This window comes from Tinamus guttatus, unplaced genomic scaffold (assembly GCF_059628265.1).
Source record: "Tinamus guttatus ecotype Peru unplaced genomic scaffold, ASM5962826v1 Tinamus_guttatus_pri_ptg000602l, whole genome shotgun sequence".
In the NCBI taxonomy this organism is placed as follows: Eukaryota; Metazoa; Chordata; class Aves; order Tinamiformes; family Tinamidae; genus Tinamus; species Tinamus guttatus.
Genome location: NW_028289136.1, coordinates 7,120,543 through 7,141,975, shown reverse-complemented (window position 1 = coordinate 7,141,975; position 21,433 = coordinate 7,120,543). Strand labels below are relative to the sequence as shown.

The 21,433-nt window shown below is 62.4% G+C and overlaps 1 protein-coding gene across 1 annotated transcript in view; it reads right to left on the bottom strand.

Moving 5' to 3' along the window:
* Positions 1 to 1,168: 1,168 nt before the first annotated feature.
* Positions 1,169 to 21,433, bottom strand: part of ARHGEF17 (Rho guanine nucleotide exchange factor 17) — a 30,387-nt gene continuing 10,122 nt past the window's right edge. Inside the window, exons 3-22 of the mRNA XM_088534932.1 lie at positions 14,752 to 14,829; positions 12,521 to 12,703; positions 11,808 to 11,924; positions 11,532 to 11,624; positions 10,886 to 11,062; positions 10,744 to 10,794; positions 10,168 to 10,277; positions 9,954 to 10,039; positions 9,752 to 9,870; positions 8,886 to 9,099; positions 8,704 to 8,777; positions 8,405 to 8,598; positions 7,583 to 7,842; positions 7,098 to 7,356; positions 6,931 to 7,017; positions 6,739 to 6,806; positions 5,805 to 5,953; positions 3,509 to 3,683; positions 3,176 to 3,433; positions 1,169 to 1,369 (exon numbers count right to left, since the gene is read on the bottom strand). Of these exons, the coding sequence (XP_088391058.1) occupies positions 1,182 to 1,369; positions 3,176 to 3,433; positions 3,509 to 3,683; positions 5,805 to 5,953; positions 6,739 to 6,806; positions 6,931 to 7,017; positions 7,098 to 7,356; positions 7,583 to 7,842; positions 8,405 to 8,598; positions 8,704 to 8,777; positions 8,886 to 9,099; positions 9,752 to 9,870; positions 9,954 to 10,039; positions 10,168 to 10,277; positions 10,744 to 10,794; positions 10,886 to 11,062; positions 11,532 to 11,624; positions 11,808 to 11,924; positions 12,521 to 12,703; positions 14,752 to 14,829 (2,940 nt within the window). The 3' untranslated portion in view covers positions 1,169 to 1,181. The remainder of the gene's footprint in view (positions 1,370 to 3,175; positions 3,434 to 3,508; positions 3,684 to 5,804; positions 5,954 to 6,738; positions 6,807 to 6,930; positions 7,018 to 7,097; positions 7,357 to 7,582; positions 7,843 to 8,404; positions 8,599 to 8,703; positions 8,778 to 8,885; positions 9,100 to 9,751; positions 9,871 to 9,953; positions 10,040 to 10,167; positions 10,278 to 10,743; positions 10,795 to 10,885; positions 11,063 to 11,531; positions 11,625 to 11,807; positions 11,925 to 12,520; positions 12,704 to 14,751; positions 14,830 to 21,433) is intronic.

Sequence of the window (21,433 nt, the reverse complement as noted above, 5' to 3'; positions counted from 1 at the left end):
AGCTCATTACGCTCATGCCAGTGAGCGCAGTTGCCAGGAAGCAACAGGAGGAGCCCAGACCACCATGGTCACAGCCTGGGCTGCACCTTGATGGGTTCTCTTCCCTGCTCCGCATCCCATGTCACCCTCCCAGGCAACGGGATCTTTCTGCCTAGCACAGGGCTTTTGGGAAAAGGCCAGAGAAGTCGTGGTGTCTCAGTCAAGGAGATCCATCCTCTCCAAGAGGCTCCTGGGCCTTGAAGATGCCCGAGGTCCTTAAAGATGCTGTGGTCCTTAAAGATACTCCGGAGCAATGTGCTCCAGGTGGCCGTGCTTGAGCGGGGGGAGGATTGGACGGTCTCCAGAGGTCCCTGCCAACCCTGGATCGTCCGATAGGAAGTCCCAAACCGGACCTGGATGCAGCTGGAGCCCATGGACGCGGTTGGAGCTCCCGTAGGCGGCGCCAGCGGGTGCCGCTTTTATGAATGAACCCGCCGGGCGCCAAACGGGCCGCCGGCCCCGCCCTCCCTTGTGACGTCACAATGCGGGGCTCCCCCCCCCCTCCCGCCCCCGTCGCGTCACCGCTCGGAGGCTCCCCCCGGCCGCCCCCCCCCCCCGCGCGGGCAGCGCCCCCTGCCGGGCGCCGCGGGGCGCTGCAGGCGGCGCCGCCGCTGCGTTGGGGCGAAAGCGTCCGAAAAAGGCAAAAAAATGCAGGAAACGACCCAAAATAAATAATAAAAAAGAGGAGGAACCTCCTCGCCCTCCCGGGATGTCGTTACCCGCCACTCCCCCCCCTCCTAAGGCCAAAGACGAGAGCAAGCTGGGATCAGTTCCGACACGGGTGACCTTTAATGACAAAAAAAAAAAAAAAAAAGCCCACGGTGACCAAAAGCCCCCCCCTACCCCGACCCTCCCTCCTTTAGAACAATCCCCCCAAAATACCCCAAAATAAACAAAAATAAACAACAAAAAAGAGGACAACCTCCCCCCCGGGCGGGCAGCGGGACGCGGGGGGGCCCCCCCGGGGCTGGAGGGGGGGGGCAGGAGCCGAGCGGGGGGAGGGGCAGCGAGCGGCGGGGGCGGGGGGGGAGGGGGGTTTGGTCCAGGCTGCTTCGCGGAGCCGGGCGCCCCTCCCGCCGCCAATAAATAAGGATATTTATATATATAATATATATATCTATATATTTGGGGGCGGGGGCGCCTCACGCCCGCCACAGCAGCAGGTGGTTGGTGCTGTCGTCGCGGCCCACGGTGTCGCTGCTGGCCGCCAGCCGGAAGTCCTCGTAGCCGTCGCCGCCGCTGATGACGAGCAGCGGGGGGGGCGCCAGGCCCAGCCCCGCGCCCCGCGCCCGCCCCGCGTCCCGCCGCGGCCCCGCCGCCTCCGCGGCGCCTGCGGGCAGCCACGCCCCCGCGGCGCGTCAGGCCACGCCCCCCGGGCAGGCCCGACGGGGAGCCCCGCCCATCACGTAGCCCCGCCCTCTGCAGAGCCCCTCCTCCCGGAGCCCCGCCCATCACATAGCCCCCCTCCTGGAGCCCCGCCCAATCACATAGCCCCGCCCACCCCATAGCCCCTCCTCCCAGAGCCCTGCCCATCACACAGCCCCTCCCACCGTATAGCCCCTCCTCCCGGAGCCCCGCCCATCACATAGCCCCCCTCCTGGAGCCCCGCCCAATCACATAGCCCCGCCCACCCCATAGCCCCTCCTCCCAGAGCCCTGCCCATCACACAGCCCCTCCCACCCTATAGCCCCTAGTCCTGAAGCCCCGCCCATCATATAGCCCCTCCTACCACAGCCCCTACTACTGAAACCCCGCCCATCACATAGCCCCTCCCACCCCATAACTTCTTTCACCTATAGCCCCTCCCACCCGAGTCCGCGTCCACCCCATAGCCCCTCCCCCATAGCCCAGCCATCTCCTTGTAGCCCCTCCCACTTCACAGCCCCTCCCCTGCACTGCTGCCACCCCATAAGCCCTTCCCTCCCGTAGCCCCGCCCCCACACTAGGCACTACCACCCCCAAAGCACCACCCTGGCCCAGCCCCTCCCCCTGGTAGCCCCTCCCACCCCAAAACTCCTCCCCCCATAGTCCCTGCCCATAAGGCACCTCCCCCATAGCCCCACCCCCAATAGCTCCTCCCACAGCTCCCCCCAATCCCAGCCCTTGGCCCATAGCTCCTCCTACCCCAAAGCCCCTCCCACTCCCATTAGCCCCTCCCATCCCTCTGGCCCCTCCCCCTCCAAATAACTCCTCCCACCCATCCAGCCATTCCAACTCCTCACCCAATAACTCCTCCCACTGCATCAGCCTCCCACTCTAAATAGCCCCCCATCCCTCTAGCCCCTCCCACCCACTAGCCCCTCCCACTCCAATAGCTCCAACTACACTAGACCCCTCCCACTCCAAATAGCCCCTCCCACCCCTCTAGTACCTCCCACCCAATAGCCCCTCCCACTGGCTAACTCCTGCCACTCCATTAGCCCCTCCCACCGCAATAGCTCCAACTGCACTAGACCCCTCCCACTCCAAATAGCCCCTCCCACTCCTCTAGCCCTTCCAACTGCTCCCACTTCATTAACCACTCCCACCCTAACTCCGCCCACCTCATTAACCCCTCCCACCCCGATCCCTCTCACCCCATTACCCCTGCCCATCCTAACCCCTCACCCCATTAACCCCTCCCATCCCATTAGCTCCTCCCACCCTAGCCCTGTCCACCCCATTAGCCCCGCCCACTCCGATCCCTCTTGCCGCATTACCCCCACTCACTCTAACCCCTCCCACCCCATTAACCCCTCCCACTCCATTAACACCTCCCACCCTAACCCCTCCCATGCCATTAACCCCTCCCATCCCATTAGCTCCTCCCACCCTAGCCCTGCCCACCCCATTAGCCCCTCCCACCCCGATCCCTCTTGCCGCATTACCCTGCTCACTCCATTAACCCCTCCCACCCCGATAACCCCTCCCACCCTAGCCCCGCCCACCCCATTAACCCCTCCCATCCCATTAACTCCTCCCACCCTAACCCTGCTCACGCCATTAACCCCTCCCACCCTAACCCCTCCCACCCCATTAGCCCCTCCCATCTCATTAGCTCCTCCCACCCTAACCCCTCCCACCCCGATAACCCCTCCCACCCTAACCCCGCCCACCCCATTAGCCCCTCCCACCCCGCACCCCGACCCCCTCCCGCCGCGTCCCCGGCCCCTACCGGGCTGCGGGGGGCAGAGGCGCTCGAGGGCGGGCGGCAGCTCCAGGGCGGCCAGGAAGCGCACGTGGCCCGTGTGCCCGTGGGGCAGCCCCACGAGGGCGGGCGGCGCGCGGCTGGCGGCGGCGCCCAGCGTGAGCACCACGCCGGCGCTCGTGCCCACCCACAGCAGCTCGCCGCACGCCAGCAGCGCCGTCACGCGCAGGCACGCCGCCTTGTGCTGCCGGATGATGGCGTCCGCCCCTGCGGGGCGGCAGCGACGCGTCACCCCGTCCCCGCGACGCGCACGCGGGTCCCCTCCGGAAGGGTGGTGCTTACCCGCCAGCATCTTGTGCACGGGCGGCGTCACGTCGGCCTCGGCCAGCTGCTCGTAGCTCGTGGCGTGGTAGAGCCGCACCTGGGCGCTGCTCTGCAGGGCCACCCACACGCCGGGGCCCGCGCTCGCCATGCAGCTCACGGCGCGGCCCGCGTCCGGCCCCACGGCGAACGCGTGCTGGGGGGACACGGGGCACGCGTGGATCCCGTGTCCCCATGGCGCACACGTGGCTCCCGTGTCGCCACGGCGCACGTGTGGCTCCCACGTCCCCACGGCACACGCGTGTCCCCACGGCACACGCGTGGCTCCCATGTCCCCGTGGTGCACGAGTGGCTCCCATGTCCCCATGGTGCATGCGTGGCTCCCGCATCCCCACGGCACACGCGTGGCTCCCGTGTCCCCATGGTGCACGCAGGGTTCCCGTGTCCCCATGGTGCACGTGTGGCTCCCGTGTCCCCATGGCTCACGCATGTGGCTCCCGTGTCCCCACGGCGCACGTGTGGCTCCCATGTCCCCATGGTGCACATGTGGCTCCCGTGTCTCCATGGCGCATGCGTGGCTCCCGCATGCCCACGGCACATGCGTGGCTCCCGTGTCTCCATGGTACACGCGTGGCTCCCACATCCCCACGGCACACACGTGGCTCCCGTGTCCCCATGGCTCACGCATGTGGCTCCCGTGTCCCCACGGCGCATGCATGCCTCCCATGTCCCCACGGCACACGCGTGTCCCCATGGTGCACACATGGGTCCCGCGTCCCCACGGTGCACGCAGGGCTCCTGCGTCCCCGTGGCACACGTGTGGTGCCCATGTCCCCATGGTGCACGTGTGGCTCCCATGTCCCCACGGCACACGCGTGGCTCCCATGTCCCCATGGTGCACATGTGGCTCCCGTGTCTCCATGGTGCATGCGTGGCTCCCGCATCCCCACGGCACACGCGTGTCCCCATGGTGCACACATGGGTCCCGCGTCCCCACGGCGCACGCAGGGCTCCTGCGTCCCCGTGGCACACGTGTGATGCCCATGTCCCCACGGTGCACGTGCGGCTCCCGCGTCCCCACGGCACATGCGTGTCCCCACGGCAGACGCATGGCTCCCATGTCCCCATGGTGCACGCAGGGCTCCTGCGTCCCCGTGGCACACGTGTGGTGCCCATGTCCCCACGGTGCACATGTGGCTCCCGCGTCCCCATGGCACACGCGTGTCCCCACGGCACACGCATGGCTCCCGTGTCCCCATGGTGCATGCAGGGCTCCCGTGTCCCCGCGCCATGCGTGTGGCGCCCGTGTCCCCATGGCGCACGTGTGGCTCCTGCATCCCCACGGCACATGCGTGGCTCCCATGTCCCCATGGTGCACACGTAGCTCCCATGGCCCCATGGTGCACGTGTGGCTCCCGCGTCCCCACGGCACACGCGTGTCCCCATAGCACACATGTGGTTCCTGTGTCCCCACGGTGCACATGTGCCTCCCGTGTCCCCATGACGCATGCAGAGCTCCCATGTCCTGCAGTGCACGTGTGGCTCCCGTGTCCCCACGGCTCACGCATGTGGCTCTCGTGTCCCCACGGTGCATACATGCCTCCCATGTCCCCGCAGCGCATGTGTGGCTCCCGTGTCCCCGCGGCACACGCATGTCCCCATGGCACACGTGTGGCTCCCGTGTCCCCATGGCTCACGCATGTGGCTCTCGTGTCCCTATGGCTCATGCATGTGGCTCCGGTGTCCCCATGGCTCATGCATGTAGCTCCCGTGTCCCCATGGCTCATGCATGTGGCTTCCGTGTCCCCACGGTGCATGCAGGCCTCCCATGTCCCCGCGGTGCATGTGTGACTCCCATGTCCCCACGGCACAAGTGGTCCCTGTGTCACCACAGCACACGCGTGGCTCCCGTGTCCCCATGGCACATGCGTGTCCCCATGGAATACGCGGGGCTCTCATGTCCCCATGGCACACGTGTGGCTCCCGTGTCCCCACGGCACATGCAGGGCTCCCGTGTCTCCACGGTGCACATGTGGCTCCTGTGTCCCCACAGCACACGTGTGTCCCCATGACGCACGCGTGGCTCCCGTGTCCCCATGGCACATGCGTATCCCCATAGCACACGCAGGGCTCTCGTGTCCCCATGGCATACGCGTGTCCCCGCGGTGCACATGTGGCTCCCGTGTCCCCATGGCACACGTGTGTCCCCACGGCACACGCGAGGCTCTCGTGTCCCCACGGCGCATGCGTGTCCCCACGGCACACGTGTGGCTCCCGCGTCCCCGCGCGCGTCCCCACCCCTGCCGCCCCGCGGTACCTCTTGCGCCAGGGTGGCCGTGTTGAGGACGATGACGCGGTTCTGGCAGCCGCACCACAGCTTGCCGGCCACCGCCACCATCTTGGTGACGGGGCTCCCCGGCGAGCCCAGTGCCAGCGCCCTGGAGTGCTGCGGGTCCCAGAAGCGGCCTGCGAGCGGCGGCGTGAGTGGCGGCACCGGCCCCGGGGCCTCCTCTGCAGCCCCCCGCACACGGTGGCCCCCGAGCAGCCGCTCCTGCCCGCCCCTGCCGCCCTCCCATGTGCCCGGGAAAGCGGGTGGCACCCAGGGCACCCGTGCTGGGACACGCGCCCGCTGCAGGGGGACACCCAGTGCAGGACAGGAACCCACTGCGCAAGGGACACCCCATATATGAGGGACACCCTTTACGGGACAGGCACCCCTACGGGACAAGCACCTACTGCAGGAGGGACACCTATGGCAGGAGGGACCCCCATAGGAGGACAGACACCCCTTGCAGGACACACAGCCGTGGTGAAACAGGCACCCACTGCAGGAGGACACCCAAAGCAAGAGGGACACCCAACACAAGAGGGACACCCCATGCAAGAGGGACACCCCATGCTAGAGGGTCACCCCATGCAAGAGAGATACCCCATGCAGGACAGTCACCTAGTGCAGGAGGGACACCCAATGCAAGAGAGTCACCCCATGCAAGAGGGACACCCCTTGCAGGACAGCCACCCACTGCAGGAGGGACACCCAATGCAAGAGGGACACCCCTTGCAGGATAGTCACCTAGTGCAGGAGGGACACCCAATGCAAGAGCGATACCCCTTGCAGGACAGTCACCTAGTGCAGGAGGGACACCCCATGCAAGTGGGTCACCCTATGCAAGAGGGACACCCACAGCAGGACAGACACCCCTTGCAGGAGGGACACCCCTTGTGCCACCCGCAGCCGCGCGCGGCCTCACCTGCCTCCCGCTGGTAGGCGATGAGCTCCCCGTTGGCCAGCGACACGAACACCTGGTTATCCAGGTACCTGCGGCGACAAGAGCCACCGCGATGCCCGGAGCCGCTCCGGCTCCTCCGGGGCTCACGGTGACACCCGGAGCCACAACACCCGCCGCCGCAACACCCGCTGCCGCAACACCCGCCGCGCTCACAGGATGCACATGACGGCGGCGGCGTGCTGCATCTTCATGCTGTTCTTCCTGTTGCGGATGTTGTCCGAGGACTGGTACACGTGGATGCTGGGGACGCAGGAGAGGAGCTGAGCACCCGCTGCCACCCTCCCCGGCGTCCCCCGCGTCCCTCCCCGGCGCCGCCGCACCAGCCGTCCTCGGTGCCCAGCCACATGGAGCTCTGGTGTGCCTCGGGGTCGAGGCTCAGCAGCTCCTCCAGGCTGCCCCGCGTGAAGGAGCCGCGGCTGGAGCGCCGCATGGCCCGGCCGTCCACGGGGCTCTCGCCGGCGCCGCCGCCGCCGCTGCCGCCGCTGAAGGGACCCGCCAGCGCCAGGAAAGCGGGTTCCTGCTCCTCCTCCGAGCTCGTGGCCTCCGCCGTGGCCTCCTTGCAGCTCGGCAGCTCCTCGTCTGGCGGGAGAGGGGAGGAGGAAGAGGAGAGGGGCATGGAGGGGGTACCAACATCCACCCAAATCCTGCATTTCCACGGCCTCCTCCAGCCCCAAGGACGCTCTTGGCCTCCTCTTTGCAGGCTGAGGTGGGATACTGAGGCCCACACGACCACCAGAGGAGGACACGGAGCTGCCACGTGCATGCTGGCATGGGCGAAGCCCAGGGGTGCCCCGGGCGCACTCACTTCCAAAGCTGGAGGAGATGGTGGAGTGGCTGGCCTGGCTCTGCAGGGTGCCCGAGGGGCTGGGCGACGACTCGTCGTCTGTGTCGTCGCTGTCGAAGGGCATCAGCTCGCGGGCGCCGCTGTCCACGGGCTCCGAGAGCTCCAGCGAGGAGCCCGAGATGGAGATGTGCAGGCACTGCTGCGGCCCGGCCTCCTCGGGCTGCGGCGCCGCGGCCTCCGCTGCTGCCGCCGCCGGGCTCGCGGGTGGCTCGGGACGCTCCCTGTGGGAGCCAAAATCATAGAATCATAGAATCATAGAACGCTTAGGGTTGGAAGGGACCTCTAGAGATCATCCAGTCCAACCCCCTGCACACGCAGGGTCACCTAGAGCACGTGGCGCAGGACTGCGTCCAAGCGGGTTTGAAGATCTCCAGAGAAGGAGACTCCACAACCTCTCTGGGCAGCCTGTTCCAGGGCTCTGGCACCCTCACTAGTAAGGAATTTTTCCTTAAGTTCCTATGGAACTTTTGGTGCTTCAGTTTGTGGCCGTTTCCTCTAGTTCTGTCTGTGGCCACCAGTGAAAAGAGGCCAGCACCATCCTCCTCACTGCCTCCCTTGAGGTACTTCTAGACACTGCTCAGGTCCCCTCTCAGCCTTCTCTTCTCCAGCTGAACAGGCCCAGCTCCCTCAGCCTCTCCTCACAGGGCAGATGTTCCAGGCCCCTGATCATCCTTGTGGCCCTGCGCTGGACTCTCTCCAGCAGCTCCACATCCCTCTTGTCCTGTGGAGCCCAAAAAAAGGGCCCATGGGACGTTCCCCAGCGGGCCCAGACGCCGGCGCTACCTGTAGGGCCGCTGGAGGCCCGGCACGGCGGCGATGCAGAGGATCCTGGCGGAGCAGACGGCGATGCAGGCCTCCACGGTGGGCTCCTTGCGGATGCTCAGCAGACACACCTGCCCCACGTAGCCGTCGCTGTTGCACACCCACACCTCGCACGCGCTCTCCGGGCCGCCGCCGCTCGGGGACGCGCAGGAGAACTGCAGCGGACGGAGCGGGTGTCACCTCCTCCACGGGAAGGGCTCCCAAGGGTTGGGGAAGGGCTGCGTGTCCCCGGGATGCTCCTCGCATGCGGGGCCGAGTACCTGCATCCCGCTCCGCGTCTTCATGATAGGGATGGCCTTGAGGAACTCGGGGTCCAGGCAGTTCTTGGTGGATGCTGCGAGGAGAAAACAAGAGCTGCGGATGGGGTGTGGAGGAGGCTTTGGAGAAGAGCCACCCGTGGGCTCCTCGGTGCCTCAGGAGAGCGGTGGGCGCCCATCCTCACCCAGCTTCTTCTTGGCGTCCTCGAAGGCCTGCTCGAAGCTCTGCCGGGCGTCGGGGTTGGGGAACTCGAAGACGAAGGACTCGGTGCCATCAGCCTTGGTGGTGGCGAGCTCCACTTTGTTGGGCGGGAAGGACATGCTGAAGGACAGCGACTGCTTCTCGGCCAGCTCCCGGTGGATGGCAGCCATCAGGTCCTTGATGACGTCGTCCAGGCTCTGCATGAGGGGACACAGCCAAGGTGGGAGGATGGAGGAGATGAGTCCACCCTTGTGGTGTTGCCCACATTCCTCTCCATGGATATCTCTGGAGGTGATGCCAAGAATCCTTTTGGGGCTGACCAAAACCCCGCCTGACTCCAGAGCTGGTGGCATTGAGGTCTCTCAGAGCTGGTGGCACTGGAGTCCTCCAGAGCTGGTGGCATTGGGTCCTCCAAAGACAGCCACAACCAACAGTCCATGCCCAGATGAAAACCCATCTTTCCAAGCAGACAGGATCAGCTAAACCATTTTGTTCCAAGATGGGGCCAGGAGAGAGGCTGCCCCAATCCTGCTGCCTTCTCCATCCCACCGAGAGCCCCTGGGGCAGCTGGCATTTCCCCATGGTGGCAACCAAATCCCAGTCCCAAAGCACTTAAAGAAGGTAGTTTTCCTGGACCAGAAAAGCCCCCTCCAAAAGAAGCAGGGAATGGTGGCACTTAAGACAGAAGGATCTTTTGCTCCCTGGTCCTGGATAAAATGCATGGACACCATCTGTCCAACCTGGTCAGAGGGATCAGCCAGGGCACAGAGGGGTCCCAGTGAAGCTGGATGAACGGATGGGGTCCACGTCACCTCTGGATGTGCTGGAGAAGATGCCTGGTGCTCTCACCTGGTGCGGGAAGCTGAGGCTCTCGGCGAGCTTGCTCACTTGGCCCAGCGTGCTGAGGTCCTCGTCCAGGCGGCAGATGCTCTTCTGGACGCTCTCACGGTTGGTGGCTTGTGAGGCACCTGCGTGGCGAGATGAGGTCCCCGGGATGCTCCCGCCACCCAAACGGGGCAGTGACCGCCGGAGTCTGGGGATGGCCACAGACCTTTGATGATGTCCACGTCCTCCAGGGGCAGCTTCCAGAGCAGCTTGTACTTGCTGGCCGTGTCTATCACGCTGGCCGCCGTGTACCTGCGGTTGAGGAGCCGTCGAGCACCAACGGGCCACCCATGGCTCATGATTGATCCCTGTTGGATCTCTTGGAGGAAGGACGTGCTGGGACAGCCCAAAGGGGTGGCCGCGTGGCCGGTGACACTCACAGGCTCATGGAGCTGCGGCGCAGGGAGCCCGACTTGCGCTTCAACGTGGTGCACACCAGGAGGTCCGAGAAGAGGAAGAAGGAGCGGTCCTTCTTGCCGCCCACCGCCTTCTGCAGAGCAGCGGTGAGAAATGGAGCGGGGTTAGGGGCTACACAACATCCCCTGCCTCAGTTTCCCCAGCTCTGGAGCAGCTGAAGATCATGAGCTGCATTAGGACTCATTCAGGCGGGATGGGAATGAAGCACTTTGGACACAGAAAGGATGGAGAAGGTGGTGATAAATCGCTGCTCATCGTCAGTGCTACCTCTGTGGTCATGTGGGCCACCTTGCCCATTCATCTGCCCAGGCACACATCCATCCATTGTCCACCTTCATCCACCATCCATCTTCCACCATCATTCATCATCATCCATCTTCCACCACCATCCCTCCAGACACCTGCCCTTCCACCCATGGGGACCTCGCAGGCCACAGTCACAGCCACCCATTCCCTGGTGGCCAACTCTCTCTGTCACGTAGCAGCCAGGGGACAAGGGGCGAGGAGCAACCCCAAGGAACTGGTCCATCCCCTCTTACCACTTCCACCACCATCTCCTGCCGCAGGAACCTCCGGAGCGGGGCCTGGAGCTGTGGGGACAACGATGCTCGTGAGATGCACGTGACCTTGCTCAGAGGCTCATCAGCCTCCTTGTTACAAGCCCTTCCAAGGTCCACGTACGTCCTCCATGCCCTCGATGTGCGACTCAATCTCCTGCACGATCCGGGCGTTCCTCTCCACCTCCTCGGCGCTCTTCATGCCCTTGTTTATTCTCTCGGCCACCTGCTTGATGTTGCGTTGGGCGTCGATGAGGAAGGGGTGGTCGGGGTGGTCCTCTGGCGTGTGCTTCAATAGGTCCTGCCGTGGGGGAGAGAGTTGGGTGCCATCCCCACAGGCCATGATCCGGGACCGGTACCTGAGAGGCTGGTGCATTTTGCTCTGTTGCATTTTGGAAACAAACTCCCAAATTCCCGATTTGGAGGGAAATCAGGCAAATCTTGGAGCTCACAGCCCGCTCATCCCTGCATCCCACCCACCTCAGCCATGTCTCCTCCCCAGGCACAGAGAAACTGAGGCACAGGGGAGCATTAGCCTGGATCTGGGGCATGGATGCAAACTTACGGATGCACTGCAGGTGCTGGATGGTTCTTCGGGAGCCTTCTCAAGGGCAGGGAGACTCCCGAAACCCAATGGTTTCCTCAGAAGAGGAAAACCCAGGGCGGGTGGCCAGCAGAAGAGAGCCCAACGCAACGTGGTTGTGTGGCCGGCCAACCTTGTACACGATCCGAGTTGGACCGGTCTCACCTGTGGCCGTTCCTCTGCCTACCTTCACCAGCAGCTCGTAGCGTGGGATCCTCTGCACGGGCTTGATCATCAGGTCGGACAGGGCCTGTTTCTCCTTGTTCTCCCTCATGCTTTGCTGCGAAACATCGGCAAGAGAGAAGGACGGGCCCCTTAGGTGGGATGGGACAGGGATCCGGCTCACCCGGCTCCAACTCATCCAGGAGCTGCGGCAATTCCTGTCCATGTCCAGCATCTTGGTGACTCTGGGTCATCCCAGAAGTTCAAATTCCAACTGCTGGGAGCGCATCCAAGGACCCACCTCCAGGAACTTCATGAAGGCCGGCCGGGCTTCCTTGGCGATCCTCACGGCGTCCTTGGCGTTGAGGAAGTTATCGATGTAGGCCGAGTAGATGTTCACCAGGACGTCCTTGGAGAACTGCGGGGCGCGCGGGCAGTGAGAGGCGGCCGAGGGGCTCCCAAGGGTTAACGCCGCCTCTCCTGGCGCGCGCCGAGATTTTTCAGCGCTGACATTTCTGCTCCCGGTGCAGAAACGCGACGCTGCAGAGCCAGCCGCTCGCTGCAGCGGCTCGCCGTTAAGCTAAGCAGACCAAGGGCCTGGAGATCGTCTCTCGCCCTCCACCTCAAACGTTTTTTTTTTTTTTTCCCCCCCATCCTTTAATCATTTCCCTGCTCTTGCTCAGAGATCTTCCCTGCTGGGGCTGCGTCTGCATGCGCCCGTTCAGAGAGAGCATCTGGTCCCAGAGGGACACCAGGCTTGAGGGGACATTGGCCACACTGGACAGGGAGACAGAGCTGGGAAGCTCCCAACTGCTTGGTTTGGGGAAGCTTTAAGTCCTTCTTGTCCTCACCAAATCCCAGAGCTTGGAATAACTCCGTGACCATAAGGGGATCAGGGAAGACCTGGTCCAACCTGCCTCCTGGTTCCCAATCACCTCTCATGCTCCTGGTGCGCTTTGATGGGATGGGGACAGGGACAGAGACAAGGACGGGCCTGGGGTCAGCTGCTCCTACCGACTGCACGAGGAGGTCGCCCACTTTCTGCTTCTCGTGCCAGTTCTGCACGCAGTCGTTGATCTGCTCCAGGAACTGCTCGTGGTGCTCCAGCAGCTCCGGGATCTGGTCGAAGATCTCGTCCACCAGCGAGGGGTCACAGAGCAGCGAGTTCTCGGGCTGCTTCAAGGGCTTCATGTAACCCTGTGGTGGGGAAGAAAAACGGATCCAATCGCATCCACAACCATCCTTTTATTTTTTTTTCCCTATGGAATTTTCAACCTGGATAAATTGTGAGCTCTGCAGAATCCTGCAGCAGGCAGCTCCCTGGGTGAACGAGGGCTTCTGTTGCCCTAATCACCTCAGGGTCACCTCAACTCACCTTATCCCACCCTGGTGCCTCCCATCCGCCCCAAGTTCCAAGGCACAGTGGGTGCTCGGGACCATGGGCACCACACAGGATTGGGCAACCGGTGAGATCCCAGCATGGATGTGTTGCATCCCAGCATGGACGTGTTGCACCCCAGCATGGACGTGTTGCACAGGACCTTGGGCAGTGGTCGCACAAGGAGCCCCAGAGCATGGTGTCTTCCATCCCTTGGACCCATCTCTCCGGTGGTCTCAAGAGCAGATGTTTTTGGCTGGTTACACCCAGCGGCCATGCGAGACCCAAGCTGGTAGGCCGGGACGCTCGTCTGAGATGCCGTTCCCAGCAGAATTAACCAAGACCCAACTTGGGAAACCAGCCGGCCATGGGTGCAGCGCCACCAGGGTGATGCTTCCCATGGCCATCACCACCTCCCAGCCATGAGTCGGAGGGTCTTCCAGAGCCAGAGGCCATATCCAGTTGTGTGATGGATGGAGACGACGTTTTCTGTGAGAATCCCACGAACCTTTAATGCGTGGATTGGTACCTGCTCATGGCGTCCTTCAGGATGCTGTGAAGCCCATGGTGGTAGCCAATATGGAGGGGAGTGGGAGACCACGATCTGCTTCATCCCAAAGCAGAGGCCTGCAGGCAGTCGGCAGAATGGCACCCCAAGCATCATCTGCATTTACCAGAGGTCCATGTGGGCATCCCAGCCACGGACACTGCCCGTTGGCAGGAGGAAATCCCACCCAGGGATTCTGATCCTGATCCACTTTGCCTGCCCTGTTGTAGGCCGCTCCAGCAGGAGAACTGCTCCTTCCCTGGACAGCAAGGCCAGGTCTGGTCCACACATCCCACCTGCTCTCAAATTGGGTCTCATGAGGGTGCTGCTCCAGTAAGGTCCAGTGTGGATTTTCGGGCTTTCTCCCCAAACACGGACCAGGCCCAAGGTCCTCTTGTCCTCTTGAGCCAATAGCTGTGCTAAGACCGGAGATCTTCCCCTCCTGCAGCAACATCTGGCAAAGTCCTCATTACACCTCTGGGTCCACTGCAGAAACCGCCACGCTGGGAAAAAGCCTCGCTGGATGTCCGAGGAAGATGAGGATGTACCATGGCTTGGTGGTTCACCAGCCCATGGAGGTCTTATGGGGCCTGCTTTGGTTCTGAACAGAGCAGATCTCATAGGGATCCCATTGGGCTCCAATTGCACAGGTAGGGGGGACAACAGTGACATTCGACATGCGTTCCCCACCATGGTAACCTTCAACCATATTCACCTGCTGCCCGTTTTTTTGGCACCGGCACCTACAGAGATGGGGTCTGTAACTCACATCTACGTCAACCACACGTCACCCAGCAAGGATCTACTGCCCTTCATCTTCATCAACCTTCTGAACATGAGAGGTCCTTCCAGCCTGGCTGCTCCAAAGGATTTTGGACTTAGCTTGGTAGAAAAAGGAGCTAAAAAGCCCTCGACCCATGGCTGGCGCCCACTAGCAGGTGTTGAAGCTGAGCAGAAAATCAGGATGCGAGGATGAGGGCACCATGAGGAGGAAGAGATCCCCAAGGCCCCATGTATGGCCTGCAACAGCAATCCAGAAGATGCAGCAAAGGGAAAAACCTGGGAATCTGCTAGGGGGAGAGCATAGCTCACTCCAAGCGGGAGCGTTCGGCTAAAATCCTGCTGGGAACCATTATGGGGTTGATTCGGGAGGACAAGGAGACCTTCCCCACCCCATGGGCACCTGTGGTAGCCTTGGGGTCCATCTTCAATGCGCCCAAAGGTCCCCGCCGGTGCCACCTCGCAGGAGGCCCACGCCGTGGCCGTGTCCCCGTTGTCCCAAGACGGGGAACGTCCCCAACATGCCCGGCGCCGCCTTACCTGCATCAAGGTGCGCAGGGACTCCACGTAGGACTGCTCCGTGTCCAGCAGCGTCATGATGACGTGCTTCCTCATATCCTGCAAGGAGCGGGACGGCAGGTGAGAGCCGGCGCCGCGGCGCGGAGCGAGGGCTGCGGAGCTGCCGGCCGGCTCCCCTGCGCTCCGAGCGCGGAATCCGGGCGGATTAGGAAGTACATGACACGGAGAGCGCAGAGCCGCCTGGTTTCCTGCGGCAGCTGGGCGCGTCAGGAGGCCGCCCCGGCGCTCACAGCCCTACATGGGCTCCCCGTGCTCTGGAATTCGCTCCCCGCTCGGCTCCGGCGGGACGCCGGCCTCCCCACAGGGACCTCCCGCTCTGACGACCCGTGGGGATGGAGATGCTCCGATGGGTCGGGATGCAGGGCTGCTCCAAGGACCTCGTTGCCCCAACCCCCCCAAGACCTGGAGTGCTCCAGTGGCCCCAGGTTAGGAGATGCTTCCAGCGCCCTGGATGCAGAGAGGCCCTAGAATTCCTAGGAATGGAGTTGCCCCAAAGGCCTTGGCTGTGGAGATGCTTCCATGGCCCTGGAGATGCTTCAAAGGCCTTGGGTATGGACACGTTACAAGGGCTTTGGGGATGGGGATGCTCCAAGGGCTCTGGCTTTGGAGCTGCTCCAAGGGGTCTAGGTGTGAGAACCTCCCCCAGGCCCTGGATATGGAGATGCTCCAGGGGCCCTGGGTGCAAAAATCTGAGGAAGACCCTATCTATGGAGTAACTCCAAAGTCCTTGTCCGCCAGGATGCTCCAAAGGGCTCCTGGCTTTGGAGACATCCCAAAACTCCTGGGCACAAGGTGCTCCAGAGACCCCGAGCATGGAGACACCCCAATGGCCCCGGAGATTCCGCAAAAGCCTCCAGTGCGGCTGGCGCTCCGGGGATCCCCGCGCTCTCCAGGGCTCTGCTCTGCTCTCCCGCCTCGCCACGATCCACTTCCCGCCTCCCCTTCGCCTCCCTTATCGCTCCCAGCTGCCTAATCCGCCCCATCCATCCATCTCCGCGGGCTCTGTCTAAACACTCGGCTCCTCGCGCAGGAAGCGGGATGGAAAACCGGAGCCGGAGCCGCTCGGCTCTGCCAGCAGGACGGCCCCGGCCTTGGCTTCCCCACCGCCAAGGAGGTGTCCGAGCGGCGCCTTCCCACCGCTCCCGCTTTTCCACAGGCCTTTACGGAGCCGGCCCCGCTCATTCGCGCCGCAGGAAGGAGCTTTCCCTGCCTGCCGGCTGGGCCCAGCTCCGTGCTTTCCCAGAAGCTGGAAATGGCTCCGTGCTTTTCCAGAAGCTGGAGAAAAAGGAGCTTTGCCCCCTCTGCAAACGGCTCAGTCAGCTCAGGAGCGAGTTTGCCAGGTCTCAGCCCCCTTGCGTGGGACACCGGTGACAGTGACGGCTCCCGTGGGGACACCGGGACCCCCGGCAGTACTGAGGGGTCCCTGGAGGGGATTTTGGGGAGGGGGTGGCTCTCTGCCACCATCGGATGGAGAGATTTCCACGGATGCCATTGGGATGCGAAGATGAGGATGCCAGCGGGATGCAAGGATGAGGAAGGCATGGGGTGTGAGGATGAGGAAGGCATGGGGTGTGAGGATGAAGATGCCAGCAGGATGTGAGGATGAGGAAGATATGAGGTGTGGGGATGAGGAAGGCACGGAATGTGAGGATGAGGATGGCACTGACTGCAAGGATGAGGAAGGCACAGGGTGCGAGGATGAGGATGACATGGGATGCGAGGATGAAGAAGGGATGGAATGTGCAGATGGAGGTACCAGCGGGATGTGAGGATGAGGAAGGCATGGGGTGTGAGGATGAGGATGGCATGGGGTCTGAGGATGAAGATGCTAGCAGGATGTGAGGATGAGGAAGGCACTGGGTGCGAGGATGAGGATGACATGGGGTGTGAGGATGAGGAAGGCATGGGGTGAGAGGATGAGGAAGGCATAGAATATGCAGATGAAGATGCAAGCAGGCACGGAATACACGGATGAAGATGCCAGCAGGATGTGAGGATGAGGAAGGCATGGGTTGAGAGGATGAGGATGGCATGGGATATGAGGATGAGGAAGGCACTAGGTGCAAGGATGAGGATGCCAGTGGGATGCAAGGATGAGGATTACACGGGGTGCGGGGATTACGAAGGCACGGAATGTGAGGATGAGGATGGCACTAGGCGCAAGGATGAGGAAGGCACGGGGTGCGAGGATGAGGATGGCACGGGGTGTGAGGATGAGAATGCCAGCAGGATGCGAGGATGAGGATGACATGGGGTATAAGGACGAGGAAGGCACAGGGTGTGAGGATGAGGATGGCATGGGGTATAAGGACGAAGATGGCACGGGGTGCGAGGATGAAGATGACATGGGGTATAAGGATGAGGAAGGCCCAGGGTGCGAGGATGAGGATGGCATGGGGTGTAAGGATGAGGAAGGCACAGGGTGTGAGGATGAGGATGGCACGGGGTGCAAGGATGAGGATGACATGGGGTATAAGGATGAGGAAGGCCCAGGGTGCGAGGATGAGGATGACATGGGGTATAAGGATGAGGAAGGCATGGGGTTGAGGATGCCAGCAGGATGCGAGGATGAGGATGACATGGGGCATAAGGATGAGGATGGCACGGGGTGCGAGGATGAGGATGACATGGGGTATAAGGATGAGGAAGGCATGGGGTTGAGGATGCCAGCAGGATGCGAGGATGAGGATGACATGGGGTATAAGGATGAGGAAGGCACAGCGTTGAGGATGCCAGCGGGATGCGAGGATGAGGAAGGCACCGTTGCCACGACGACAGCAGCCCGGTCCCCGCAACCTGTCACCGCTGACGCATCCCCCCCCCCCCCCGCCGGCACCCGTGCGTGTCCCCCAGCCCGTCCCCGCGCGGTCACCTCGGCGCTGCCGGCCGGGCCCCGCTCCGGCGGCGTCTCCTGGGCGCCCGGGGGGCCGAAGGCGGCGGCGGCGGCGCCGTCGGCGCCCAAGTCCCGCATGTCCTCCAGGGCGATGGTGAACTGCGCCAGCGTCCTCACCATCTGCAGCATGCGGCTCCGCGGGCCGGGTCCAGGCCGGGAAAAGGGGGTGGGGGAAAACGGGAAAAAAAAAAAAAATCCGGAAAAAAACACCCAAACGGGCTCCCCCCGCCCTGGAAAAGCCGCGAAATTAAAAAGAATATATCTGGGTGTAGGGATGAAAATTCCCAGGCAAGCTGCCGCAGGAGGGGGCTGGATACAGGCGCCGCTCTTCCCGCACGGCTTCCCGTGGGAAGGCGGGAGGGCAGGTGGTGGAGCGGGAGCGCCTGCGTGCGGGGGCCCGTGCGTCCCGCCGTGCGTCCCGCCGCCTTCCCGGCCTTCCCGGCGGCGACGGCCTCATCCCGCTCCCGCCTCGTTCGGTCGGGGCTCGTTAGCGGCGCCCCCCGCCCTTGCTGCATCCCGGTTGCCATGGCAACAGCGCGCAGCAGCACCCGCGCATCTCGACGCTCCGGAAATTTTCCGCCGGGAAGCGAACGCAGGTCCCCTCCCTGTCCCCCACAGCGCAGAGAACGGCCAACTCGGGACATGGAATGAGGCCCAGGCAACTTCCCCCCGCCTAGAAGCTTCACTGCAACATTAGGATTCAACCCACTCCTGCACCGAGCGTGTCCGTGCTCAGCTGCTGTCTGGGGACAATTTTCCCCCCCCTTTCCAGCTGCTTTTCCCATTGGATTCCCCCTCCACGGCTGCAGCAACTTGGCCCGGAGCAGGGCACAAAAAGCCTCCCTGGAGAGCAGCAGTGGATTCTCCGGTGTCTAGTAGCGGGGTTGAGCCGGTCACTCGTTGTGTTAACCCCATCCGTGCTGGGAAGGGACAGGACGGAGCAGGATCCCCCTTGGGAAACGCGGCCCACGGGAAATTCCTGGCAGTGCTGGGGCCACCCGACAGGCACAGCCTATTTTTAGGACCGGGCTCTGATCCGAAGGGGCTATTTTTAGCCCGACGCTTTGTAAACACCTTGCGACTTCCTTTCGGATGGTCTTTTCCCGGCGGATCGGAGCTGTCCCAAGTCAATTCACCCCCTCTGCAACATCCCCCCTGGTTTTCCCGGTCTTCCTGGGAATAAACCGAGTCCGGAACGGGCAAATCAGAGGCGCGACAGTTCCATGCGGATCACTCTGAGCTTTTCCTGGCTTTTCCCGTGGGCTTTCTCCCATGGCGTGGGAAAACTCCTGGCCTGAGCGCAAGGCACGCGGGAAAAATCTCTTTCCCGGGCCGGGAAAAGCTCCCACCCACCTGACAACGGGTGATTTGGCAGCACCCCCAGTCCAACAGTCTGGAAATGGGGGGTTTTCCCTGTTTTTCTTGCCTCTCTGGGATGGTCATTTTAAATCCCTCCTTCTGGCAATTCCCAGTTTGGGAGGAACTGGGATTTCCACACAGTTACTGGCTTCAGTGGGATGGATCCTGCTGCGGACGCATCCCTGCCCACCCAGCTCCGGCCCCTCTTCCCAGCTCCGACCCCTCTTCCCAGCGCAGATCCCGCTAGAGGGAGCCGGGACACAGCGAGAGCCACCGGCTCCGGAGACGGGACAGCCCCTGCCCTGGGGAGCATCCAACTCCAATGGCCTCCATAAAAACGGACCCTCCGGTGGGATAAGCCTCATCCTGCAGTAGGGATACCCCATTCCAGCAGCTCCCATCTTGGGAAAACTCCGAGCATCGCGGGGAGCTCTGTGCACAGCAAATATCACCACCAGATTTTGACCTCAGCTCTTTTTCTCAAGGAAAAAACGCCCTGTGTCAAGGAAAAGCCGGAGTTTCTTGGGCTGATTCCAAGGCCAGAGGAGGAATTCTCTTTTTTTTTCTCTCTTATTCCGGAGAAAAGTTTGAGGTTAATTAAATGAGATGTTTATGGGGGTCAGTAACGACACGGCCGATGTTAAACCTAAAGACGATGCTGTCATCTCCCATTCCCTGTTTCCTCCATCACTTGGTTTCTGGCAAGGAAATTGCTTGGAAAAAAAAAAATCACATCCCCCCGGGATGCTTTTGAAGGTTGGATTTGGGCTGGTTTTGCTTTCGAGGCCAAGCCATCCAATCTCCCCAGCGGGATTCCTGTTGGGATGGCACCACGGCAGATGTCACCAGGATGATGCAGGACCCTGCGGACAGTGACGCTGGGTGACAAAGAGGAAGATCCCATGAGATATGGCTGGAGGAGAGGCAAAATATTCCCTAGTGACGGACATGGCCTGAGGTGGCTGCGTTGTTCCAAGAGCTGGTCTCCTCGATGGGCGGCACCGGCCACGGGCTCGCTTGGATCTGCCACTTGGCAGCCACCTCCATCCATCCCTGCTCCAGCCACCTCCATCCAGGTACCAGGGACCTCCATCCATCCCAGGTACCAGATTATCTCCATCCATCCCTGCTCTGGCCACCTCTATCCAGGTACCAGGTATCTCCATTCATCCCAGGTACCAGTTATCTCCATCCATCCCAGGTACTAGGTATCTCCATCCATCCCTGCTCTGGCCACCTCTATCCAGCTACCAGGTATCTCCATCCATCCCAGGTACCAGATTATCTCCATCCATCTCTCTTCCAGCCACCTCCATCCAGGTACCAGGTATCTCCATCCATCCCAGGTACCAGATTATCTCCATCCATCCCAGGTACCAGGTATCTTCATCCATCTCTGCTCCAGCCACCTCCATCCAGGTACCAGGTATCTCCATCCATCCCAGGTACCAGGTATCTCCATCCATCCCTGCTCTGGCCACCTCTATCCAGGTACCAGGTATCTCCATATATCCCAGGTACCAGGTATCTCCATTCATCCCAGGTACCAGGTATCTCCATCCATCCCTGCTCTGGCCACCTATTTCCCACGTACCAGGCATCTCCATCCATCCCTTCTCCAACACCTCCAACCAGGCACCAGGTATCTCCATCCATCCCAGGTACCACGTATCTTCATCCCCGGTACCAGGTTATCTCCGTCCCTGGCACCAGCCACTTCATCCATTCCTGGGAACACCAGGCTCTGTGTCCCAGGAAAAGACTCCATCATTCCCAAGGCAACAAGGGATTGCTGCACAGGAGGCCCTGAACTGGGGCCGCAGAGATGACACTCGGCATCATCCTGGTCTTGCTCTCCCTCTGGAGATGCCATCCATCCACCTATCCATCCATCCATCCATCCATCCATCCATCCATCCATCCATCCATCCATCCATCCATCCACCCTTCCCAGCCGGCCTGCTCGCCGCTCTCCCACGGCTGAGGCCAATGGGAGGCGCTTTCCAAGCCGGAGCGTCTCGGAAAGGAAACGAGCGCATAAATCAGCAGCTCCGAGCGCAGCCCGCTCCGGTTACTAAGAATATTCCCGTGTTTACCCGCAGCCCTCCGGCAGGACGTGTTTGCTTTTGCTTCGGCCGGGGTTTTTCCCAGGCTCCAACGGAGTTTTGCGGCGGCGGGAGGAGGAGGAGGGCGACTTCAGCCCAGACGGAGCCCAGATGGGCGCGATTTAACCCCATTTTCTTCTTCCTTTTGTCCCCGGACCTTGGGGCTCCGCGTGTCCCAGCAAATCGCTCCCTCCCAACTTGGCAGAGCCCGGGCGCAACTCGTTGCGCTCGTGTCTCCCCTGCCGGGGCACCGGAGGGTTAAAGCGGCCCCGCTCGCGCCGGGCCC